Source organism: Amaranthus tricolor, chromosome 17 (genome assembly GCF_026212465.1).
Source record: "Amaranthus tricolor cultivar Red isolate AtriRed21 chromosome 17, ASM2621246v1, whole genome shotgun sequence".
Classification (NCBI taxonomy): Eukaryota; Viridiplantae; Streptophyta; class Magnoliopsida; order Caryophyllales; family Amaranthaceae; genus Amaranthus; species Amaranthus tricolor.
Window position 1 is genome coordinate 9,262,883 of NC_080063.1, and position 19,822 is coordinate 9,282,704.

The 19,822-nt window shown below is 34.7% G+C and overlaps 1 protein-coding gene and 1 non-coding gene across 2 annotated transcripts; both read left to right on the top strand.

Moving 5' to 3' along the window:
- The first annotated feature begins 3,389 nt into the window (after positions 1-3,389).
- On the top strand, positions 3,390-3,462 carry TRNAA-UGC (transfer RNA alanine (anticodon UGC)). The gene has a single exon. It is a non-coding gene; the product is annotated as a tRNA-Ala (tRNA).
- Positions 3,463-3,540: 78 nt separating this feature from the next.
- LOC130803496 (uncharacterized) lies at positions 3,541-19,038 on the top strand. Its single transcript, XM_057667612.1, has 5 exons — positions 3,541-3,723; positions 4,102-4,639; positions 9,587-10,005; positions 16,917-17,030; positions 17,124-19,038. Exons 1-5 carry the CDS (start codon positions 3,590-3,592, stop codon positions 17,338-17,340), a joined length of 1,422 nt encoding a protein of 473 aa, XP_057523595.1. The 5' UTR covers positions 3,541-3,589; the 3' UTR covers positions 17,341-19,038.
- The last annotated feature ends 784 nt before the right edge of the window (positions 19,039-19,822 follow it).

The following is a 19,822-nucleotide window of genomic DNA, read 5'->3' on the forward strand; positions in this document are numbered from 1 at the left end:
ATAGCCATTTCAATTGTTTCAAGAGCTCACAAAAAATTCAGAAAAATTCTTCTTTGCTTCCTCTTGTTTCGGCACTTCAAAAGAAAAAAAAAAATTTTCTTGTTGTTCCATCCAATCTTTTGATCAAAGGGTAAGTTTAATTAAATTGTTAACTATAGATTTTATATACAATATATTTTATGTATGATGATATCCTATGACTTATAGGAGGATTGAATATTTTTCTTTTATATATGAAAATTTTCTCTAATAATCTTTTAATAAACTATAATTTGTTAAAAAGATTAAGAAAAGGAACTTCATGATCAATATTCTTTAACAAAATTTATATTTGTTATAAGAATTAAGTATTTAAAGTTATATTGAAATTTAAATAAATTTCTTATGGTTTATTTTCTCTAACAAAATTTCAATTTGTTAGATGAAATTTAAATGGTATGAATCAAGTAATGTAGTCATCCAAGAGTTTAATAATCCTTTAGCAAATTTTGATTTGTTTGAAGGATTGTGTTATATTTATATATATGTGTCTTGATTTAAAAGGGTGAATTGGTTTTGTAATTCTCTACAAAATTTAATTTGTTAAGAGAATTAAGTATTTAATTTAGTTATCATAATTTATGAAATTCTAAGTCTCTTGAAGGATTTTGTGAATGTGACCTTGCTAGAGTTATTTTGGTCATGAGATTTAAAAAGGGTTGATAATGTATATATAAAATAATAATACTAATAATGAAATTAAAAAAAATATAATATATATATATATATATATATATATATATATATATATATATATATATATATATATATATATATATATATATATATATATATATATATATATATATATATATATATGTATTCGGGCAGCAGCTGTTCTGTCTCGTTAAAGGTGCCGATCCGAAAACGTTAGTCGTGTTCCGTTGTTTTATGTACCGATGCGTTAAAAACTCGTTAAACGCTTAAAATAATTAAAAATAGTAATTGAATGTTAGAAATTATGAAATTTGGTACCCAAGGTAATTGACGCGTTCCGAACGCAACGGCGAAGTCGGATTTTTCATTTGAATTTTCTAAACTGTCCAAATCGATCATTTAAGTTTCTGGTTAAAGTTTACAAATTGGAACTATTAGGAATTTGATGATAACATTTAAAATCATCAAATCCTAGTGATGTCTTAGTAGTATGGAGTGGATTAAATGTGTAAACACGTTCTAATACGTGATTGTTTTGTGTGTGTGTGATATTTAAGACCTCGATTCATAAGAGGGCGAAATTTCTATTATGGTTAAATATCGTTTGGTTGCAGCACTTAAAGGTACACGCTTAGACCATACTGTTTATGTGGTTGTGCAAGTAGTGTTGTTTTATTTCTAATCGAGACATTGTAAATCACATAAGGATTATATTAGACACTTCAAATAATTTGAAAGAAATTAATTGGAAATTGAGAATTTATGTGTTTGTCACCCAAAGGGGTTGACGTCTGGTTGGATTATGTTACCCAAAGGGGTTAACGTATTGGTTTGGATTATTATAATTATTGTTCCCATGGCAATTTTGGATCATTACGGTCACCATGGGTGTATGCATACTTTAGCCTTTGACGACCCGAACAGGACGGGAAACGTCTAAGGTCGGTAGTTGCCTTGGGATTAGCTCTCCCAAGTGTATTCCTCCAAAAGGATTGGATATATACTTGAACGACCCGAACAGGACGGGCAACGTTACAAGTCGGAATTATCTAATAATGAATGATTTATACTTGAACGACCCGAACAGAACGGGCAACGTTACAAGTTGGGATTAACTAATAAAGAATGTATTAGAGCCTATGCATGCTAGGATAAACATATTGCTTGTGTTCAACCTGATTGGTATTGTATGAAATCTCTGACGTGTATTGGTTTGTTTCTTTGGAACCTACTGTGTGTTGTCATACGACGACTAGTAGGTTGATTGCAGGTGGGGTCTGGAGTGAGGTCTCGACTTAGAACCCGTAATCATCAAGACTATGCTATTATCTTTTTGTATTGGATAATGAGTAGAAAGAAACTCTGTACTTATATAACAGGAGATAGTGTAGTTTTCTTTTCGCTTCCGCTTATTTCAATTAGTTTGTCTAGAGGCCTTTAGGCTCTCTAGTTGTACATTAGAGCCTCCACTGACATATTTTCTTTCATGTAGTACTGTTTTCTGTTTAGTTATATTTCTTTATCGACGGAACGTTGACGATACTAGAGAAGACTTTTCTCTAGAGCCCAAGGAGTGAACTGGAATTTGTATTTTCATATGGATTAACGGGTCACTTAAACCGGGCGTTACAAAAAGAGAAAAAAAAAATTTTAGTTTAGAATAATTTTATATTATGTATCTTTAAGATCATTATCGTACTAGCAATTCTCTTAAATTCACTCGTCTTAATTATTAATTTCTCAAATATTACATCAGCGGGTCAGGTCAAGTGGGTTGGCGAGTTGGGTCAAGCGGGTCGGCAGATCGAGCCAAGCGGGTCGGATCTTTTGAACACCCCTAATTGATGAGATGTGTATGTAAAGACAATTATTATATATGCAATATTATGATCAACTTCATAAACTTGGGAAATAATAGCAATATCATTTAGCTTTTTCGGGTCCATTGGCAACAAATTGAAAGTAAATGTTAGATTATTAAAAAAATTTAAAAGGTGGGATTATTGGCAGGTTATGGGAAATAGATTGGATTATTATAAAGAAGGAAAAAAATGAAAGATAACCTTATATAGCAGGGTTTTTTTTAAGGTTCCATTGGTAACAAACTGGAAGGAAATGTTGAATTATTAAAAAATTTTCAAAAGATGAGATTATTGACAAGTAATGAATAATAGGTTGGATTATTCACAATAATTTTTCCACTATTTGAGTACATAAATTATTATTTCATTATTCATTATAATACATAAATTATTACATTAAAGTAAATATACTTATTGATGTAATTGTATATCACACATTCTACTAATTTTATTGTATTTTAGCAAAAGACAAATTGATTGTGAGCATGCCATTTGTCTTCTTTTAATTGGATAGTATTAATGAAATTTGACTTATTTGCATTTTTTTGACTTACCATATTTTACACGTTTGCATTTTTGAAAAAATTTATACATTAATGGATGCAATAAATCATAATTATTTCAACTACATTGTTATATACAAATGTACAATTTAGAAAATTATACTAAAAAATAGATAAAATAATGAAAATACACTAGTAGAAAATTATACTGCAAAATTTTAGTTAATCACATAAAATTTTAACCAATCATGATATCATGTATAAAGAATCAGCGAATTACGTAGCCGGACACATATTTTTTATTTTACTTGCCCCAAATTTTCAAAATGGGGATGTAGCTCAAATGGTAGAGCGCTCGCTTTGCATGCGAGAGGCACGGGGTTCGATCCCCCGCATCTCCAGTTTTTTCAACTTTAATTATTTTTTTAACTTGTAAGAATAAATAGGCGGGAAAAGAAGAATAGCCAGTTCGCATAAATCCTTCCCTTCGGCTCTTCCAGCTTCCATAAACCTTTTCTTCTCCTGACAATGGCGATGGAAGCTACAATGTCAGATTATGAACGCAGGAGGTTAGAAAATATAAAACGTAATGGTGAAATGATGGCTTCTCTCTCCATCCATTCTCATCTTTCCGACCTCTCTTCTCTCTCCAAGCGTCTCAGGTCTCTTCCTATCTCTCTTTTCTTTTCATTCATTTTTGCTGCTTTCATTCTTATTCATTCTGCATTCATTCATGATTGAGCACTAAAATTTAACTCTAGTGAATCTTTGAGGATATTCCACTAACAATTTGAAATTTCTCTCTTTCCCTAATTTTTGTAGTTGTTCTGATTTTTCAATTTTCTGCATTCATTCATTCATACAATATTACCTTTTTTGTGAAAGCTTTTGGAAATTCCGCTAACAATTTGAAATTTCTCACTTTCCCCAATTTTTGTTGTTGTTTGATTTTCAATTTTCTGTTTTTTTCTCCGAATATGTTTTTTGTACCTCATTTTAAAAATGGGTAGTTATTCATTGTCATGTAAAATTGTTTACAGAAGAGAAAATGTTAGGAAATACCAGAAAAGACCGAAGGTAGCAGAAGGTTCAGTGGTAATTAGGCGTTCCTTCCGGACACAAGGTATTCCTCCTCATTTTGATGGATTACCCCATCACTACAATGAATCTCTTGTACCCTCAATCAATACTCCAAATGTTGGGCCTGTTTCAATGAGTGATGTCTACAAAGGGGAATGTTCTTATCAGAAGCTTGTCCATAAATTTACCTGTCATACAGAAAATGACACTCCATTGGGTACTTCTCAGATTCAGAGGATAAAAGCTGAGAAAAATATTGATTGCAAGTCATTTAAATTGGAACCACAGAATGTAGCGCGAGTTTTATCTGAAAACATACTTGCTGTTCGGTTCCTTCCAAGTTCGGATTTGGACATTGTTGTGGTGGGAAATAGGAAAGGTGAATTGGGGTTTTGGGATGTTAGTCAAAGAAGTGAGGTTGGTGACGGAATTTATGTTTACCAACCACATCATGCAGCCATCTCTGGGATTTCTGTGCACCCATTTTCCTTATCTAAGGTAATCATTTTGACTTTAAAAAACGTTTCATTTTGATTGTGAATTGCAGTTTTATTGCATCTTACTTGGGCTTAGTTGTTCACACGGATTTCAGTCTGATTTGATCAGATTTGCACTTTTAGAACTTAAAACTTAGAATAATGGTTTTTCTCTTCAAAGTCTTGTTCCATAATTCGCTTGCTAATTTATTTTTAAAATTTGCAATTTATTCAAAAAAATTTAGGATTTTGGGTTAAATGGTTTGATATAATTTTATCATGAAAGTTATGGTCTCCATTTCCCATTATTGGGAATTACACAAAATATAATAAGACAGTCTTCATGGATTATATAAAGTATGTCATTTAAGATGTTTCTATATACTATTTCTTCAATTTACATTTGTTTTTAGCCATTATGGTTCAAGTATAAATTTCTTATATAATCCCTCCTTTTAAAGAAATTTTCATTTATTATTTTGGGTGAAGAATTTTCTTATTTTGATAATTTAATATTTTAAGAATTCTTGTTCTTTTTCATTTTAATATTTTAATAATGTTTATGGTCTCCACGTATCTTCATTAACTTCATTTTAACATTTTATATTGCTTATGTCCTACATATTTTCTACTAACCTTATAAAAACCATTTTTTGTTGTTGTGGTCTCCATATTTTTTCCCACTAACTTTCTTTTAATATTTTTTTAATGTTTATGGTCTCTACTTTTTCTGCATCATATTTATTATTGAATAAAATAATATATCTACTATCTAAAAGATTTTAATTTTTTTGATTCTCGTGAACAATACTTATGAGAACTTTTTTAAGGAACAAATGGAGTAGTTTACTAAAATAACCTTTACAATTGTAGGAAAGTTAAATAAGTATTCACATGAAATCAATTATTGTTAGACATTAGTATTAGTCTTCTTAGAACCATAATATTGGATAGTTTGTTTTTCCTAGTTATGTTATATATAGGAGCTTTCATTGTACTTAAAGTTTAAGGGGGTGTTTGGTATGAACTTTTTAATACTAAGTAAGGGATTCAATTAGCATTACTACACATATTTGTTTGGTATGATATTAGGTTAATTCAATCCCTTTCTTGAGGGTAATGGATACCCTTACTTTGTTACCACCCATTTATGTCAAGTAACAAATTCCCTTTCTATGATCAATTAAGTGTTTCCCTTATATTTTCATACCAAACACCATATAACTTTAATCCATACCCTTACTCCTCTTTATTATTATCCTTTCCATTACATTCTACATTCCCATACCAAACACCCCTAAGTATGAATTACAAGTTCAAAACCTAAATTTTAATTCCGCATTACATGTATGTATGGTATCAAGAGTTAATGTATTAATCCGGTGAATGGTAAATAACCATTTTTTTTTACTTTTATTATCTTTAAAAAAAAAATAAAATAAAATAAAAAAAAAACAAACTTTATACATGAAAAGATTGAAAATTGTTCTATCAAAAATCTCATTTTGTTGTAACCTTAATGGTTCAACACCAATAAATCAATTCAAGTAATCAAAATATCACCAAAAATTGGTCTTTTTAACCAAATAAACAAATAGCTACAAGATCTAGAAATATCAAAATGCACATTGGCTAATCATTAAAAATGGCTATTAAGGGGAGAAGGAGATTCAAAATCATTATTGATCTCTCACTAACCATTAAATTGAAACTCAATCTTTATAAACTCAACCTTTCATCAAGTAATGAAAATATGGCGGAAGAGAGAAAAACTAGGAGAGAGGAAAAGAAAGAATCAAAACCCACAAAACCTACAAGACTTTAACCTATCTTGTAAAAACCTACAAGTTTCTAGAATTTTTCACGACCCAAAAAAACTCTATTATACATGTTCTATTATCCCATTTTCTCCCCCTAGAACCTTTGGATGTATTGCGTATGTTCTTCTTCCCAATAAGGAACAAAACAAATTAAACCTCAGACTGTCAAATGTATTTTTTTGGGATATGGGGTCAATCAAAATGGGTATCAATGTCATGATCCTGTTAATAATCGTATGTATATCACCATAAACTATGATTTCTTTGATACGATCTACCACTACAACGACCTTCGATTTCAGACGGAGAAATCTAGTGAGGATTTAACTTGATTGACATATCCAAAAATGTTGAGTCAAGATCCAACATAACAAGTAGGCAATATCATCGAGATAATTTCTAAAGCATTGGTACAACCAGAATCTGCCTCTACTTCTCCTACCTTGTCTGACACTATTGAGCTAAGTCATGTTATTGAGGATCAAAGTCACCAAACTAACCCTCCCATTCTTCAGGAAGAGTACATTGCTTACCCTCCTATACTTCAGGATGAATCTATTGCTAACCCTCCTGTACCATCAGGAGTCTGTTTTCACTTCCGCCAAGGAAGTCTCTGCACGTTACCAATTCCCACCAAGAAGTACTAGAGGACTACACCCAAAAGGTATGATCTAGAATTTGAGACTCAATGGTCAAGGTATCCTGCGAGTCGGCCAAATACAGGAAATTTATTGCTATGACTTTCAATTCCGCTCTTTACACTTTAGGGGTTTTGAAACACTAAAAGAAGCTTTGGATAATGCAAAATGGAAAGCTTCCATGAAAGATGAATTTGGTGGGTGTAGATGGGTGTTTACAATTAAATACAGCACAGATGGTACAATTGAATGACACAAGGTTCAACTAGTAGCAAAAGGATACACCTAGAGTTAATAGAGTTGACTATTCATATGCTTTCTTTCTTGTAGCAAAGATTGATAATATTTGGGTTATATACTCTATAGCTGCTAATAAAGATAGCCCCCGCATAAGTTTGACGTTAAAAACGTCTTTCTCCATTAAAATCAAAGAAAAGGTCTATATAGAAGGTCTTCCTAGATTTACTCATGGTTTTACAGATGGTGAAGAATGCAGGCCAAAAAGGGCTTTGTATGGCCTTAGGCAGTCTCCTAGAGCTTGGTTCGGAAAATTCACTATTTGCAATGAAGAAATTTGGGTATCATTAGAATAACTCAAACCTTACTTTGTTTCTGAAGAAAAGATGCAACTTGCTCACCTGTTTGTTTATTTATGTAGATTACATGATCATAACAGGAGATGACAAAGAAGAGATTAGTGAACTCATAAAAAAATGGGTATTTGATATGAAAGATCTTGGAAGACCAAATTACTTTCTTGGGATTGACATTCTCGGACTTCACCAGGGTATTTTCATTTATCAGCGAAAGTACATCCTTGATCTCCTTGTTGACACTGAAATGAAAGACCGTAAACCTGCGGAAACTTTGATCATGGCTAAATACAGGCTCTAGATCATTAAAGGGGCAGAAGTGGCTAAAAAAGGAAAATATCAAAGAATGGTAGGAAAATTAATTTACCTCAGACATTGCTTATGCAGTTGGAATAGTGAACAAATTTATGGATATGCCACAAACATAACAGATTTATGTTATAAGAATTTTGAGATATTTTAAAAGGAATAATTTGGAGGAGCATTGTGTTCAGTTAGAATGGACACTTAGTCCTCATTGCATACATAGATGCAGATTAGGTTGTTGTCGAGATAGAAGAAAATTAACCTTTGCGTATTTTACTTTAGTTGGAGGAAATTGCCTTATCTAGTGCTTTATCTAGTGCAGAAGCAGAATTTAGAGGAATTGCTAAGGGAATAACAGAATTTCTATAGATAAGGGAGTTAATGAATAAACTTGGTTTTTCACAAGAAAATGTATGCAACCTATATTGTGATAACAAAGTAGCTATTTGCTTCTCGATGAACCATGTCCAACATGATCGAATAAAACTTGTTGAAGTTGATCGGTACTTTATAAAGAAAAAACTTGAGTGCAAGATCATTAATCTTCCTTTGGAAAGTTCTATACAAGTTAGGTGTTGAAGATCCTATCACTCAACTTGAGGGAGAGTGTAGGAAAGTAGAATAAGTCTTCACATGAAATTAGTTTTTGTTAGTATTAGTCTCCTTCGATCTATTATATTAGGATAGTTTGTTTTTTTTAGTTATGTTATATATAGGAGCTTTTATTGTACTTAAAGTTTAAGTATGAAATAAAAATAGTATTCAAAAACTAAATTTAAATTCCGCATTACATGTCTTATGTGCACTTATGATTTATGTGAAGTAGTATATAATATTAGAAATTAAGGGTCAATTGAAAACTACCACTTTCTTATTACAAGAGTGAAGTTGTATATATTTAATTCTCAAATGCCTCCTAGGTGGGAGCCTTATTTCCTTATCGAATTTGATGCAAGTTCTCTAAAATAAATTGGCAATTGTACTGTTATACTAAGCTGCTATTGATAATTGAGTGTAGCTCAAAGTTCAAAGTAGGCTCTCTCTAGAAAATATGAAGTAATAAAGAGGAAAAAGGGAGTTTTAGATGAGAAAGCTCTTGATTTTAGTTTGAGAAAGTAGTTTGACATGAAATATGAGGTAGTAAAGAAGAGTTCGGTATAGTACTCTAACGACCCATTTGGTAGATGGTAATATACGATGATAATGGGAATGAAAACTAATGTAATTTTGGTTGAAAAATCTTAGTTACCTTGATGGCCATACTTGTCCAACTTCATCTCACATTCCTCACAAAATTCATTTCAATGCATTGTCATTAGGAGAGGTGGTATTAAATGATAATGGAAATTTGTACATAAAAAAACTCTTTTATGATCAAAGTTTCATCACCATGGTGATGTCATGGAACGTCTGATGAATTGTACACTATATATCTTACCCATTAACGGGCCGTAAAGTCTTTGATGTTTGTATATATCTTTAATGGTAGATGACAGTGTAATTTGGTTATACGTCGTTCTTCAGACCATCCTCTACATTGTTTGATCTCTATTCCTTTTCTTAAGTTTGAATTGTTGTTGAAGAATTAGTTAATGTTTTAATCTGTAAACAGGTGTATACAAGTAGTTATGAAGGACTTATAAGGTCAATGAACATTGAAAGAGAGGAGTTTGATCTTGTATACTCAAGCAGTTCTGGTTCTGCTTTATATTCTATTTCGCAGCAGCCGAATGATGCAAACTCAATATATGTTAGCGAGGGTTTAGGAGTTTTAAATATTTATGATGAAAGAGGAAGGAAAATTGTGAACTCTTGGTCTTTGCATGAAGAACGTATAAATTGTATTGATATAAATTCAGCAAACTCATTCATCATAGCTACAAGTTCTTCAGATGGTCTTGCCTGTCTGTGGGATCTGAGAAAGATGGATGTGAAACATGGCCATTGCAAAGCATTGCAGACAGTTGATCTTGGGCGAACTGTGCTCTCTGCTTATTTTTCCCCATCTGGTAGCTGCTTGGCAATGTCGAGGTACGCGCATAAACCAAGTCTTTTACTAAGGGTGTGTTTGGCAAATGGCTGATAGCTGATAGGTGATTAGGGTGGCTGATTTGCCAACTGATTTTATTTGACGAGTTGATCTTAAACACTTATGGTTTGACCATCTAACTATCTGATTGTACCTAAATAAGCTAAAATTATTAAAAAATTTATTTTGTCAAACACGCCTTAAGACTTGAACTCTGATCCATTTGATATGATTACTTTTATACATACAAGGTTTTTGATGGTTAGTATTTTATTGATGTTCAAGTGATTTATGTAGAGAAGGTTTTGGCTAAAACTCTTGTCTGTCTTCCTTTCATTTCTCCAATTATATCGTATACAATTGTATCTCAATATGGAAAAGATTGAGATAATTACAAAAAGATCACAAAAAGAAATGCATATGAAGATAATTCCTACAATCAAGCCTATGATTTGGGAAAATATTCTATACTCCTAACACCCCTCCTCAAGTTGGAGCATGGGGGTTAAAAATGCCGAACTTGCCCAGTAAAAAATCAAATTGCATTTTTCCAAGAGGTTTAGTAAAGATATCCGCTGACTGAGTATGAGTAGGAAAATATGAGGGATCAATTAAACCACTTGTAATAGCATCGCGAACAAAGTGACAATCCACTTCAATATGTTTGGTACGCTCATGGAAGACTGGATTTTTGGCAATGTGTAAAGCAGATAGACTATCACAAAATAATCTAATAGCTTTGGGATGATGCACACTCAAGCTAAGTAACAAAACTTTCAACCATTTCAATTCACAAGTGATAGCCGCCATTGATCGATATTCGGCTTCTGCGGAGGAACGAGAGATAGTATTTTGTTTCTTGTTTTTCCAAGAAATAGGAGAATGACCAAGAAATACAAGCCAACCAGTAAGAGACTTACGAGTAAGAGGACAAGCTGTCCAATTAGAGTCACACCATCCCTGTAATGTAAGATCACTATTAGATCTCAAAAGAATACCTTGACCTGGTGTTCCTTTGAGATAACGAACAACTCTTAATGCAACATCCCAATGATCAGTTCGGGGTTCCTGCATATTGAGACAATATAGAACAGAGTATGCAATGTCAGGACGAGCGACTGCCAGATATATCAGTCTCCCAACAAGTCTCCTGTATGGCTCGGGATCAGAAAGTATGACACCAGAAGCAAGTCCGAGTTAATGGTTTTGTTCCATAGGAAACCCAACCGGTTTTGCTCCAAGAAGTCCTGTTTCAGAAATAATGTCGAGGGTATATTTTCTCTGGCATAAAAATAGACCTGCAGAACTCCGAGCTACTTCAATACCAAGAAAGTACTTCAAAGGACATAGGTCCTTCATATGAAAGCAATCGCTGAGATAAGACTTGAAAGTTTGTAAAGCACTATAATCATTGCCAGAAACAATTAGATCATCTACGTAGACCAAAACATTCAATTTCATCTGACCTTGTATAGGTGAATAAAGAGTAATCCGAATAAGACTGTAAAAATCCATAATCCTTCAACCACAAGTTTCGCAATCCAACATCTAGGTGCCTGTTTAAGTCCATATAAAGACTTACGAAGACGACATACCTTGTTAGGAGAAGAAGACTCAAAAACTGGAGCTAAGTTCATGTAGACCTCCTCGTTAAGATCACCATGTAAAAATGCGTTATGAACATCCATCTGATGTAGCTCCCAATTTTTGGAAGCTGCAATAGCAAGAAAAACACGAACGGTGACCATCTTGGCAACAGGAGCAAAGGTTTCTGTGTAGTCAATGCCTTCTTTTTGGTGATTACCAAAAACAACGAGTCTGGATTTCAAGCGTTCAATACTACCATCAGATTTATATTTGATTCTGTAAACCAATTGACATCCAAGAGCCTTCTTCCTAGGGGGTAAATCCTCCATTGTCCAAGTACCATTCTTTTCAAGTGCCCTGATTTCCTGTTGCATAGATTCTCTCCAACCTGTATGGGACATGGCTTCCTTAAAAGATTTAGGCTCCACAGCCGAGGTAACAGCTGCAATAAAGTTACGATAATGCAATGTAAACTTGTCACAATTTATATAGTGTGCTATGGGGTAGGACGTCCCTGAGGAAGACTGTGGAGACGAAATGTCAGAGGATGGAGATGGACTATCAGTAATAACTGTGTGAGTAACAAAGTCCTTGTATAACATCGAAGGCCATTTTTGACGATGACCTTTGCCCAGAGGAGGGGATGAAGGGGACTGATCCGTTGAGGGGGCAGCTGAATTGGGTTGAGATGGGACTGTGGAGTCTTGAGGCCCAGAAGAAGATGCAGGCCCATCAGGTGAAGACACCTCTTTAGACGCTGGATCAGTAAATGTAGAGGAATTGGGCTGGGCTGACCCAGTTGTCGCCGGACTTTCAGCGCGTGAATCAGTGAGAAGGGAAGGAGAAGTGGGTGGGTTGCCAGCGTGCGCTTGTGTGGAAGGTTGAGTGTTTTGGTTTGTCAAAGGAAAATCTTGCTCATAAATGTCATCAAGGCCCAAATTAATTTCATTATTCGTAGGAACAACATTTTCTGGTATTATATTACAAGAGCTCGGGTCAAGAAATGGAAACACGTCTTCAAAGAACTTCACATCTCGGGAAACAAAAAATTTTTGGAAATCAAGATCAAACAAATACCACCCCTTTTTACCAAAAGGATAATCCACACAGATGCACTTCCTACTCCGACTAGCAAATTTATCTCCCTTTGTTTGTTGGTTTTGGGCAAAGCAAAGACAACCAAAGGTACGAATGATATTGTAGGAGGGTTGAGTGCCAAATAACAGTTCGTAGGGTGTTTTGTTTTGTAGTAAAGGTGAGGGGGTACAATTAATAAGATGAACTGCAGCCAAGACACACTCCCCAAAAATAAACAGGTAAGTGTGCCTGAAACTGCAAAGTCCGCCCCACATTTAAGATGTTTTTATGTTTCCGTTCAACTCGCCCATTTTGTTGGGGTGTTCCAACACAAAAGGTTTGTAAAATAATACCATTAGCAACAAAATAATCATGCAAACAATTAAATTCAGTGCCCGTTGTCACTTTGAACAATTTTAATTGTTTGGGAAAATTGACGATCAACCATTACAACAAAACGCATAAACATGTGAAACACCTCAGTTTTATCAATACGCAAATAAATCCAAACAGCAGGACAGTAATCATCCACAATAGTCAAAAATATCTAGCACCACAGGAAGAAGGATGCCTATATGCTCCCCACAAGTCACAATGAATTTTCTCAAAAATACGAGAAGCTCTATTGTCACTTAAATTAAATTTGTCCCTAGGGTGTTTAGCACGAAAACAGATTTCACATGCTTTATTTAAACTATCCTTACAATTATTAACCGGTGGAAGTAATTTGACTACTCTGTCTGACGGATGACCCATCCTCTTGTGCCATAACTCTAAGGCAGATGAATCATGAGACACCGAAACATGCTATACCACTGGCGACCCTTCAAAATAAAATAGTCCATCCCGTCTAACACTCGTTCCAATCAGCTCCCTCAATTGGCCCTGTATAGTACACATAGAGGAGTTAAATTGGACAGTGCATTGCATATCAGTAATAAATCGCGAAATTGAAATTAAATTACAACGTAAATCGGGTACAAAAAGCACATTTTTAAGGATTATTTTATTGGACAAGCGAACTGATCCTTCCTTAGTAGCTGTAATAGACTTTCCATTAGGAAGACCAACTGGACAATCGAAGATATAATGAATATCAAATAGCCACGTATCAAGACAAGTGACATGTCTAGACGCTCCTGTGTCAACAATCCAGGAAGTATAATCGAACTTACCATTCAATCTATTATTAGGAATGGTAGTATTACCAATGAAGCCTGCAAGGGCTTTCCATTGAGCTGCTGTAAATACCGAAGAGGAGTCCTCGGAGGCCGTTGTACCTGCACCACGACCTGCAGCAGTAGTAGCATTGCTGGGCTTGAGGCTTGGGCGGTTGACCTCGACCTCTACCTTGAGAAGAGCCTCGACCATTGCTGGGCTTAGAGCGAGTGGCCCACCATTCCGGGTAGCCTTTAAGCTCAAAACAGGAGGAAATGTCATGCCCCCTCTTCTTGCAATGAGTACAACAAAGAAGGGACTTATCTTGTTTATCCTCAACGGCAGAAGAGGTGTCTTGCCTATGTTTAGGGATGGCAACGGGTCGGATCTGGACCGGGTCCAGGTGGACCCGGATCCAGATCCGTTTTCAGGAACAGGATCCAGATCCGGACCCAGATCCGCGGATCCAGTTTTGCAAGACCCAGATTCGGACCCGCGAATATTGCGGATCCAGTACCGGATCCGGATCCAAAACGGGTCTGACTTGTTTTTGCTTTTTTTTTTGTATATATTAGAAGACAAAGCATTAAACATGAGCACAATACTACTACTTTAGTGATTTACTTGTATTGTATATAATACAAAGAAATTTATTTTACTTGAAACTCACATTTGCAATTAAATTTAATTAAATATATAACCCAATAATTGACATTTATAATCAATTTCATACTACACACAATCATCTAACAATTCAAGTAATATCCCATAATTCTTCACCAATTCACTCAATCACTCCAAATAACATTATAAATCACATATAATTAACTTAAACATAAAGAAATTCATTTAAGGTGAGTGTGTACCTCAATATTTTTGGGAAGAAGAATATTATAAAGATGGACAAATGAATGAAGAGTATCTCAAATTGTCTGATCAATGGAAAATTAAGAGGTGTTGAGAATGCAAAGCGATTAAGTTTAGTGATCAATGGAAAATTAGAGAAAAGACATCATCATTTTATAAACCTAAACTTAATTTGGATTAAACAAGGTGAAGACGAATTGAGGGTTCTTGAAAATCAAATAACTTAGCAATGACATCTTTGAATGAAGATTAGGAATTAGTAATTCGTTGATAAAATAAAGGAATGAGGAAGAAATAGTACCAATTGCATGCAGACCCACCAAATTAATTGAGTAGAGATTAGAGAAATAAACAATACCTAATTTCTCTTCATTACCATATATGGGGATTGAATTTCTTCCACATACATGGATTCCAAATGAAAGAATAAGAGGCGTGGCTGTTGGTGGGTTGGTGACTGTGCTATCGGCTTCTTGGCGTTGGGTGGTGGCGGTGGAGATTAAGGGCGATAGTGGTGTATCGTAGAAACAACGGGGAGAAGGAGGACTCAGAACTGCGTGAGGGACTGAGGGTGAGGTACTGAGGCGGTGAGGGAAGGGAAGGGAACTGAGGGTTTTAGGTATTTTTAATATATAGGAGTATTTAATATATATATATATATATATATATATATATATATATATATATATATATATATATATATATATATATATATATAAAGGGTCCTCCAGATCCGCGGGTCCGGGTCTGGGTATTTTTCTCAGATCCGGATCCGGACCCGTGAAATTTTAACGGATACGGATCCGAAGGGTTCAATTTTTTAGGACCTAGATCCGTGAAAACGGATACGGATCCACGGATCCGGGTCGGGTCCAATACCCATTGCCATCCCTACCTACGTCTAGAGCCTTACTTGAGTGCAAACCCAACGGCTTCAGGCTGCTGTTCTTCGTGGACTGATTTAGCAGGACGGAGGCGTTCTTCTTGAACAATCAGTTGGTAGGCACGATCAAGGGAGGGCAACGGATCTTGGGAGAGTATATTGCTACGTGCCTGGCTATAATAATCAGAATAAAGACCCATCAAGAATTGATGAAGTCTCGATGCATCCCTTCGTTGTTCGTTGTTCATGTAATTGACCAGCAGCACAATTGGAACAAGTACATTTAATCAAGGGTTCATGAATGTTTAATTCCTCCCATAAAGCAGAGAGTTTACCAAAGTACGAGGCCACCGACATGGTTTTTGTTTGCTCGCATTTGGCGATTGATTTCTTGAGTTGCTGGATTCTTGGTCCATTTACAACAGCAAACCGAGTTTTTAATGTGTCCCATAGCTTCTTTGCCTCACGATATTTGGAGAGAGTCCCTTTAATTTCAGGATCAATCGTGTTCATAATCCACAAAATAATCATTGCTTGGATTGTGTTCCAATTCGATTGGGTGCAAGGAGAAATGGGTCCGGTAAGAGTACCGTCGAGAGACCCAAATTTCCGGCGAGCCTCCAAAGCCAGTTGAATGTCGCTAGTCCATTCGTCATAGTTATCGCCCTTTAGATGAGTCGGAGTAATATAATCACCCGGACGATCTTGAGGTCCGAGAAAATATGGTGAAGTAGGATCAATTTTGGATGATGATGGTGGTGGTGGTGGATTGTTAGCATCCCCCGTCATAGATGATAGTTTCGAGATTTAGGGTTTAATCAACCTTGGTCACTGATACCATGTAGAGAAGATTTTGGCTAAAACTCTTGTCTGTCTTCCTTTCATTACTCCAATTATATCGTATACAATTGTATCTCAATATGGAAAAGATTGAGATAATTACAAAAAGATCACAAAAAGATATGCATATGAAAATAATTCCTATAATCAAGCCTATGATTTGGGAAAATATTCTATACTCCTAACAATTTATCCAAAATATAGATGGTGGTATTTGATCGTTGGAGTAGACTAGAGAATCTAACAAATAAGGGGGAAGAGGGAAGTAATTCATCTTGTAAATGGTAAGAATCAAACCCGTCACAAGAGTGATTGTGAAAGCCTCAACCACTAGTGTAACTGTTTATTCTCGCCCCTCAAAAATTATTGCTGGTGCGCACAACTGGTATTTCTTAGCTTTGTCTAGGTGGCTTCAATTATCATATATATGTGATTAAAGTCAAGACCTCCAATGAAGGCCTTTAGCTCAGGCTTTTGTAAGTCTTTGATCTTTCTATGCAGTGTCGGTTGCAGTATCAATGTGCTTTCGGGTGCTAATTTTGAGGATTTATACAAATTTCGTGATAGTTCACATAAGGAACATATACATAAGAATAGATGGAGCACAAGTCCAAGGTATAAATTTCTTCAAACACGTATATTGGTTTCCTTTATGAATTAGAAGCTAAGGGTGTATTGTTGATGCATGTTTAATTGTGATATGAGCAGAGCTGTTTGGGGTTGGGACGATGAGCATCTATTTGCGAGTGAAATGAAAAGACGCATCAAGATCCTGTCAGTGAATCGCAGAATAGCCATACACACATTGGAAAGCTTTCATATGTCAAACATATCACATCAATACGATGCTCACCCTTGCAAGGTGGGGATGTTGGCTGCTGCAACTAATGGAGGTTACGTTTACATTTGGACTTCATCTTTGTGAATTTCCCAAGCCTCTAACTGTGACTTCATTCGGCTTTAACTAATTTTGTCACTCCATTTTGCGTTTAGCTTTAGCTCAGGTTTGTGACAGTAGCACTGATTGAGCTTCTAAATCAGAATATTTATGCTGTTAATGGAATGAAAACTTGTTTTGGATGGGATATTGACTGAGCTGTGCAGTCTGTTGGTGAATTGTAATGCTGCATTGATTCTGTATGCAGTTTATCACATGAAGTCGAAATATCATGTAAAACTCGATAAATGACTGACTCAAGTACAAATGCAAATGGCTCCTTTATTTTCTAGATTGTTTTTAGAATATGATCCTCATCCTTAGCAGGATAAGACGTGATCGAAAACCGATGAAAGAACAACACTAGTCTTAATCTCCGATTTACTGTTGAACGGGATTCTCACTCCCTGAGTCCGTGTCTATCTGAATACAAAGCTCCCTGAACACCAAGAGTAAAATGATATGATTTAGCCCCTGAAGGCAGAAGCTCCCGTCTAACATGCATCAAAGTGCAGGCAAAATCAGCTACTTGCTAGTTGCTATTACTTTCCCAACCTAGGGATGGATGAACATATGTCGAATTTGTGTCGAGTATACCCTATTTTTATTGGACCTAAATTCGACCCAGATCTATAGAACAGAAAATTTGGATCTAGACGACTATACCCAACCCTTAGGATTTGGGGAGTCTAGGGTCTGAATCTGAATTTAAAACTATTTTTATGTTTCTTTTTAAAATAATATAAAAAGCCATGTAATCTTTTCCATTTGTATTAAATTGTTTAAATATGTTTAATTAACAAGGACTTTTCTCAAATACTAGACTAATTTGAGAGATTAAATATACGAATTTCCACTATTTAAGTTCTAAAACGAAATATTTATCAAGTCTTTTAGTTTTTAAAGTACAAATATAGTAACTATATTTTAAATTACATAAACTAATAACGTTTCTAATCAAATAAACAAATACACATAATAGTTTTAATTTTTAAAAAATAAATGTAAAAGGGACTTTAAAGTGGATTTGAATCGGATTTGGGTCTTAAAAGTGTGAAACGTACTCAGACCCGAACCTTAAGCTCATGAGCTAGATCCAATCCAAACACTTGTAAACAATCACTCTTTCTAAAGTTCAGGGGTACAAATCTTAAGTTTGTGTTGTTAACAATCATACAAATTAGGTCGTTCTACTAAAAATATCGCATCAAACGGTCATTGAATAATGCCCTAGCACATCAAATTTGAAGAAAATAAGATCATTTGACAACTTAATTCCAAAAATAAGTTTCGTGAAAACTTAATTCCCAAAATAAGCGTTCGTACATCCAAACTTAGGCTCGGGTTAAATCGCTGTTACTAATAGCGAAAGAACAAAAAAATAAATAAATAAAACGCATAAGTCGCTGTTACTAACAGCGACTGATGCCTTTTATAATTTTCCAGTTTCCTTCTCCCTCATTTCATTTGACGCGATTTTTTTTCCTTAATCAACCTAAAAAATCTCCCTCTTTTTTCCACCATTAAAATCAACTTCTATCCTTCAACTAAACTCATCAAATTTCAAGTTTGTACCACTAATTAGTTCTATCATCTTCCTACATCGACCGTAGGTACTATTTTTTGTGTTTTTTTTCCATTTTCGAAAAATTAGGGTTTACAGAATTTTAATCAACTTTCACGTTAATGTAGGTTCATAAACTTGCAATTTACTAATTCTTGTTGATCTACAGCTTATTGAGGTGCGTTTTTATTATAATTTTTTTTATTTGGTGTTGATTTTAAAATGTATGTCGATGTATGGTGGTCATTTACACTTAAACTCTACGAATATGTCGAATGTAGTTGTTATTTGCCTTAATCTTCATAATGAGGTTGTTTGTTCGTAAATTTGTTGTTGAATTTAAAATGTATAGTGGTCATATATTTATGAACCTCATGGTGATGTTGATTTTTTATGTATTGTTGTAGAAATGGATTCATTTCGTGTGACTGTTGTATGCTTTTGGAATGGTTCAATTCGACCAACTAGTAACAATGTTAAGTATGTTGGGGGAAGACGTAAACTGTTTGCATGCAACTCATACATGGATTTGAATGAATTTAAACATTTTATATGCTCTAAGATTGGCATTGACACTACAAAAAGTACTGTTAATTAAGTTTTAAGTACAATCTAAGTGGAGATTTGTTATCTTTTCCGGTTGAGGATGAGGAAGCTATAGATGCAATGTGGGAGTATTCAAGGTTTACCCCTACTCTTTTTTTAGAGTTATACGTAGAAGAGGTACCCCTAGGGAATGAAGATATCAATGTTGTGGAAACAAATGCATTTATGAATATAACTTCTTTTGCTCCTTCTCATATGCCCTTCCCTACCCATGAAACCCAAAATCCCTTTATGCCATCTTCCTCTTATCCTTCTAATGAATCCAATCAACTTCAATTGCAAGTCACAAATGATGATACT

What these genes read in the sequence shown, in the direction of transcription:
- LOC130803496 (XM_057667612.1), top strand. Translation starts at nt 3,590, where the DNA reads ATGGCGATGGAAGCTACAATGTCAGATTATGAACGCAGGAGGTTAGAA. An exon ending in TCTCTCTCCAAGCGTCTCAG is followed by an intron (nt 3,724 to 4,101) that starts GTCTCTTCCTAT and finishes AATTGTTTACAG; the next exon opens with AAGAGAAAATGTTAGGAAAT. An exon ending in AGCTGCTTGGCAATGTCGAG is followed by an intron (nt 10,006 to 16,916) that starts GTACGCGCATAA and finishes CTTTCTATGCAG; the next exon opens with TGTCGGTTGCAGTATCAATG.